This window comes from Limulus polyphemus, unplaced genomic scaffold, assembly GCF_000517525.1.
Source record: "Limulus polyphemus unplaced genomic scaffold, Limulus_polyphemus-2.1.2 Scaffold2894, whole genome shotgun sequence".
Lineage (NCBI taxonomy): Eukaryota > Metazoa > Arthropoda > Merostomata > Xiphosura > Limulidae > Limulus > Limulus polyphemus.
This window is the reverse complement of record NW_013668504.1, coordinates 124,698-131,988: the sequence shown is the minus strand read 5'-3', so window position 1 is coordinate 131,988 and position 7,291 is coordinate 124,698. Positions and strand designations below refer to the sequence as shown.

General features: G+C 31.3%; 1 protein-coding gene and 1 long non-coding RNA gene across 3 annotated transcripts in view; one reads left to right on the top strand and one right to left on the bottom strand.

The window, feature by feature from the left end:
* The window catches only part of LOC106468154 (tyrosine-protein kinase RYK-like), an 18,270-nt gene extending 13,980 nt beyond the window's left edge, over positions 1-4,290 (top strand). For both annotated transcript variants that reach the window (XM_022396463.1, XM_013928565.2), the window contains exon 10: positions 1,833-4,290. In XM_022396463.1, the coding sequence (XP_022252171.1) occupies positions 1,833-1,944 (112 nt within the window). In that variant the 3' untranslated portion in view covers positions 1,945-4,290. The remainder of the gene's footprint in view (positions 1-1,832) is intronic.
* LOC111087956 overlaps positions 1-7,291 on the bottom strand; it is a 22,015-nt gene that overhangs the window by 11,656 nt on the left and 3,068 nt on the right. The window lies entirely within an intron of this gene.

The following is a 7,291-nucleotide window of genomic DNA, read 5'->3' as shown; positions in this document are numbered from 1 at the left end:
TTCCTCAATACAACTTTGTAATGTACTTAATTTTCACAGTTACACACACTATAGTTAGGCCTGTACCCACACATTTCTTATTTTGTACATTATTCCATCATGTGTTGTGCAGTATCATTATGGATCAAAATAATTAACAAAATTATCAATTAAAATGTAACTGAAAAACCATGATAAATGTTTCAGATCTTTATTTTTGTTTTGTAAATGTGGATTGTTGTTTATATGCAATACACAGGGCTGGATTTAGACCCTTTGAGGCTCACATGCAATATTGTGATGTTAAAGTTTTCCTTCCTAGCGTGATCCAAAATTGAGAATTCCTTCTTTGGTGCTTGAGGCTCGCATGCAATTGCATGGGTTTCACCCCCTCTAAATGTGACACTGGCAATACATATATTTCTGTAAGAAAGCAGTGCTTTGTTGCTACATTCAAATACGTAATTGTAGAACTAAACACAAAAGTATGTAAATCGTAAGGAAACCTTGTACTTTGTCTGTTAAACTCAAAACTGTAGGCCTTCTTTTAGCATAGACATTTTCTAATAAAACTGTATCCTTGTGTGTTTTAGGTCAACAGAACCTGTAATAAAAAGTATAATGTAATTATATACTTTTATAAAGTAGTTTCATGCTAAAATACTTATTTAGAAAAAGAAGTAATATATAACTTTTTAAGAATTTCATATGAACATGACCCATTGATTACTATTTGCTGGATCAGAGTATTCTCAATGTGTCAGAGTAGAAGTTGTTAGTAATCACTTCAGTTGTTATTCAGTCTTTTGTTTTGTGCTTTTCATATACTAAAATCCCTTTTTTCCACCAATCTTGTGTCTTTTGAGCCTCTGGTCATGGCAATTTTAGATTGGTGATTCATACTGAACTTTGGACAATCAGTTATTCACTATTTCTTCACTCAAGAGGGATGTTGCCTCTTGACATCCAAATCCCGCATACATATTAATTTGGCTAACTTAGCTATTTCTGCATATAAAAATAAATTAATATATATATACAAAGTTATTAGAATTTTTAATTTCTCTCTACCTTCCAACTTTTAGTTTTGGTCTCAGATGGAATGATAACCTAGAAGGGTGGGCATAGACTAGTTTCATTGTATGTGTAAACATATATTAAAAAGCTCTGGTTTAAGGAGCGGTGACACTGAGGGTAAGATCTCATGAATGTAACATCCAAATGATTAACAAGAGTGCTGGGAGTTAGGCTTGATACAACAGTTAAAGTAATGAAAAAACACTTTATTATATATATATATATATATATATATATAACATTAAGTATTTATTTCAGTTAATAAATTAGCATACTTTTAGTTTGGCCAGAGATAAATTATGCCATGCACTCTCATAGGACATTTAAGTGGAATAAATGCCAAAAATATTTTCTTTCGGTTTATATATATTAACTGTATTTTCAAAATAAGGAATTAATTTGCTCATTCCTAAGTGTGTCAGTTTAAAAGTGTTACTGATAAGTTTAATATGCATTTGTATTATTTTGCATACTCCAATCAAAGATATAAGATTATAGTAACAAAATCTAAGACACATTTCCACTAAGTATGTGCTAAAAAGAAAAATAGTTTAGACAGCAGGCTTTGTAAATTGTTTGCTCATAAATCAACTTTGTGAATGTTATTTTTCAGTATATAAACAATTATTTTACTGTAGTAAATGTCATGTATATGTGTGAATTGGATAGCTTACATAAATATGATTTCTGGTGAATTTTTGTGGCATTAAGTAATTATCTGATATTAATAATGTTAAAAGATTACTTCATATTAACAATTGCACTTATGCCTATAGGTACACTTTGATGGCCTTCAGCTGGGCTGCTGCACCTGAGAAAAGACCAAGTTTTATTCAGTTGCTTGTCTGTTTCCAAGACTTTTACAATGCTCTAGGGCTATATGTTTGATCTATGTTAGCAATTGCAGTTGGTAAAACGATCTCTCAGGTCAACACAGAGTCAAAGAAAGGAGTAATTTCTGTCTATCATCTATTTTACAGCTTTTATAAGAATGAAACTCTTAGTCTTTAACATTGTATTCTTTGATGTTCTAATTATTAAGTGCCACGAATTTCATGTGCAGAAAAGAAACTTTTGAACCAAAGTGATCAGTGTCGACCTGAGGTAATACTATGGGTCAGACAATGTAACATTACATTTTATACCTAGGTTCATCAATATTAATCTCCAAAAGCAAGGATACATCTCAGTTTGTATCTACCTTTAGAGTTTCTAAGAAAATTGAAGTAGTCTGGTTTTATATTTAAACTGAATAATATCACTAGAATGACTACACAGAGACAAGTGATAGTTTTTATAAAACAATAATTACTTAAGGTAACTTAAACTTATTAACACTATTTCAGATAAGAAAAACTCCAGTTTTACCTGATTATTGCTGTTTGACTGTCCATTAAAAAATCTGTACTGAACTATAGTTTATTTATGTCAGGCATTATGTCTCACTGACTTTTATACTGGTATTGACCAAGCAAGTATGTGTTTGGGTTTCATTGTAAATTGTTAACAGTGAAGTGGTCTTTCATGTCGTATTAAATAACACATATTTAAGTGCTTTACTTACTGAGAGTTTCAAACAAAGTTGTTCAGATTTACTATTCTAATAGACACAATTAGTCCTGATGAAATAACAAGTTGCATTCTGATTTAATTTGAAAGAAGAAATGCCTTTAAAAACTCGTTTTCTTTGAATCTTTTCATCTATTAGCTTTTACATAGTAAACATACATTATTTTATCATCATGTATGGGTCCACTCACTATTTGACCATGCATTATATTTTAGAATGGGAATTGGGCCTTTATTAAAAAATGGAAATTAATATATAAAAGTAACATAAATGTTTTTAGTTTTATCAAATAAAAAATATAAAATCCTTGCTTGTTTCATAATATATTTTTACTCTGAAGAATTGTCACAAAAATAAGGGCATGTTGGATTTCAAGATATATCAAACTCTGTAAACACAATATTTTTCAGTAATCCTTATTTCTAATTGTGCTGTTGTATATAATTATGTATATTTGTTCCCCACAGCCATAAGATTAAGATAATTCTATTAATTAGACCAGTTAGTAAAATATAGTTGAAAATATGAAATGTAACCTCAAATAGAGAAGAAAAAAGTCATAACGTGGTCCAGTATTTTCATGTTGAATCTGTTGTTGATTATACATTTTAGTTGTTAAAGTTTGTTCAAGTGGCTGAGGGTGACATCTGTTCCAAAGGTTTGAAAATTTTTCACATTTGTTAGATGTGTGAAATATTGTTTAAATGTATTTAGAAGCTTTTATGTTCACTAAATGTTTGTATTGAAATGATTGTATATATACTTCATGAAATTCTTGTTCTTTGTTGTTTAGTAAAAATGTCATCAGATGCTTAAAAAAAGCATATCTTGTGAATTAGATATGCTTCTGGAAAAAGATAAAAGCTCTACTTCATTTTTCCAGTCATAAAGCACGTGGATCAAAAACAACTAAACTTCTGTTTATCATTTTTATCTACTGGTGATAAACTGAAATGATGGCTCTTGATAATGTGCAGTATAGTAATACATAACTCTGAACCCTCGTGACCTGTGTGATCATTTTTTTTTTATAGTAGTTTAAACAAATGAGTCATATTTTTAAAACCTGACCAAAACATAAAGTTATCATACTTGCTGATATCATTCTTCCTTTCATCATATAATAAAGAACTTGCTGAAAACAAAGCCAAAACAACAACTGGAATTCTTTTGTTCTTGTTATACAACTTTTGTGATTAATAGATTTGCTTTTTTATTTACAAGAAAATGTAAAAAATACTTCAAACTGGTATGAGATACATGAAGTGCTTTATGTAATATGAAATCATAAACTATGTTTTTGTCATATATTTACTGCATTCTGATATCCTATTCCATAACTGGTTTTCTGGTCCAATGAGCTGTTTAGTGTTTGAAGTGAATAATTAAAATTCTCTTGCCAAAATTCTTAGGATGGTTCTGACTGAAACACAAGTTTTAATGCTAGTCAACGTTTATTGATGGTTTGTGTATCTGTTCTTGACAGCCAATATAACAGCTAATATGTTTATAACCATTTGTAAAATTTTGTACAGCTGTTTTGGTATTTTCATGGTGTTTCTTCTATAGCTATAAAACGCTCAATGAGATGACTTGTCCATTGTATGGTACTATTATGCCAAATGTATAAATATACATATATAAAAGATCTTTGTCATTTTGAATTTGTGTTTGTTATTTTCATACAAAATCTAGTATTTTTTATTTCCTTCAGACCTTGATAAAATAGAGAAAGATATTAAATTCCTAAGCACATTGATAATCTTCATTTCTCATGTGACATTCAAAACTCAACAGTTGTAAAAGTTTATGTACACACATTGTCAAAAAATTAAACACTTTATAAAAATAGATATTTATTTGCAATTAAAAGCTGTCTCAAACAGTGTATGCATTAATTTATACTAAAAAACTGTATAAAAATACAAACATGATATAATCACTTAAAGCTCAACACATAATAAACATGAACTTTATTTAAATTTTGATTCATTATTAAAATATATAGTATTTGAATCTCAGCTATAAAATTGAGTTTTCAGCTTGTTGAAAAAATATTTATAATTTTTAAACTTAAAGCAGTTTCAAATAATGTTCAAATATGATTTTAATTCCAAATAAAGCTTATGTATAAAAATATATATAATATTAATAATTACTATGGTTGAAAAGTAAGCTTACTGTGTACATTATATTGTTACGTCTCCGTTTGTTAATTAACTTTCCGTAACTTCGTTCCGACGAAACTTTAGCGACACAAGTCCTTACTTAATAAAACTGGTTTATTCTTTCCGAATACAACTTTACGATACACTTATTTTCAACAAACGATATAACTCTCAAAGAACGTCTCTTGTGCTCTCTGACTGCAGTTCAATTACTAACTGTCTACACACACCTTACATTATTGCGTCACGTTGTCACCCTCTTATATACCCCCAGCCTACCCTATCTAGTAAATACTAGAGCATTCGCCAAAGTACGGGATAATTCTAGAAACTAGAGGGCGTGAGAATAGTCACGTGATCTCGTCGACGCAACAATATATATTTTGATACATAATGTAACGTTTTGGGAACATGTGACCTAGTATTCCATCTTGGCTGTTCCATCTTCTAAACTAAACGAAAACTATTAATAAATAAATTTTAAAAAAATTCTTAAAGCCAGACCTTATCATTAATCTACTTATCAAGCTTTCTACTAAACTCACTTAAATTTACTGCTCCCACAACATCCAAAGGCAACCCATTCCATAAGCCAATCCCCCTGTTAGAAAAATAAAACTGTCTTAGCTGAAGATGACTCCTACCCTGCCAAAATTTATATTTGTGTCTTCTAGTCCTACTATTCTCACTGTTAAGTATGAAAAAAAATGATGCATGAACACTATCAATTTCCTTTTCAATCTTAAACTCCTCAATCAGATCCCCCCTAACTTCAGAGATTTCAACCTCCTTGTATATCAATCCCTCCATCCCAGGCACCATTCTAGTAACCCTACTCTGAACCCTTTCCAACAATTCAATGTCTTTCCTAAGGTAAGTAGCCCAGAACTGAACATAATATTCCATATGTGGCCTAACCAGTGACCTTTACAATGAAATTATAACATATTTAGACATGTATTCAAAATTTCTGTAAGATACAACCTAAAATCCTATTTTCGCTACCACTAGCAACAGCACACTCTTTGGATGGCTTTATAGACTAATCAACTATTACACCAAGATCCCTTTCTTTCATGACACTGTTAAGGTTATTCCCATCCAAATTATATTTATAATTGAAATTATGATAACCCACATGCATTATCTTGCATTTATTATAATTAAAATCCATTTGCTATTTATTTGCCCAACTCACTAAATGATTTAAATCCTTTTGTAAATCAGCAGCATTCTCGTCACAGCCAGCAACATTCAAGACCTTAATATCATCCGCAAATTTAAGTAATTTATGGACCATTCCTTCATCTTTATCATTGATGTAAGTTAAACAGTGCAAAGGTCCTAAGACTCAGACCTGAGGTACCCCACTCGTGACATTAATCCAGTTTGACTGAACTTATTTATAACAATCCTCTGCTTTCTTCCATCCAGCCACTTTTCCTTCCAATTTGCTATCTTATCCGTCACACCTATAGTTTGTTTGTTTCTAATTAAGCACAAAGCTACACAATGAGCTATCTCTGCTCTGCCCACCACGGGTATCGAAACCAGGTTTCTAATGTTGTAAGTCCGCAGACATACTGGGGGGCCACACCTATAGAGATATTTTTTTACAAGCCTTTTATGTGGCACATTGTCAAATGCTTTCTGAAAATCCAGATACACCAAATCTATACTCTTACCCTCATCTACATAAGCAGTAACATTTTCAAAGAATGTCAAGATTTGTAAAGCAAGAATTTTCCTTAGTGAAACCATGTTGACTATCCAATAAAATTCTAAACTTTGTTAAATGACTTTGCAAAGCATCTTTTATCAGACTTTTGAAAACTTTTCCCACAATTGACGTAAGATTAATGTTATAATTTTTCTACACTGAAAATGTATTTCCGATAAGTTCTTACCTCTTTTCACATAAATAGTTATTCTCGTTCAGTCGTGTCCTCTATATGCAAACAAAAATTATGCATGCCACAAGCCTTTTATCTCCCCTCCATTGGAATTGGCTGATTCCAATGTATCTCTTATGCAAATCATCATGCATTAACCCTTCACCAATATGAGTGCAACATACTCTCATGACACATATGACTCCCTGTATTCGATTCTACCAAACTATCACTTCGAGTTGTGGCAGAAGATGGAAGCACTGGATTACAGTGGGGAGGAAGGGTGAAAGGAGGTAAGTACCTATCAGAAATACATTTTCAGAATAGGAAAATTGTTACTTCGGATATGGTACATTACCTCTTCTCACATAAATAACTAGAATACAACATTGAATAGGTGGAGGGACCGGTGCAAAGGAATAAAAGAAGCATCCGAAAGACATTCCCTGAGATGAGACAGATTCTAAGATCTGATGTGGGGAACAGCACCACTTCTGAACCAGATATACTCTTTGTCCATCGTGGAAAGATATCACATACCGTATTTTTCGGTGTATAAGACGCACTTTTTACCCCCACATTTGACGTCAAAATCTGCTTGCGTA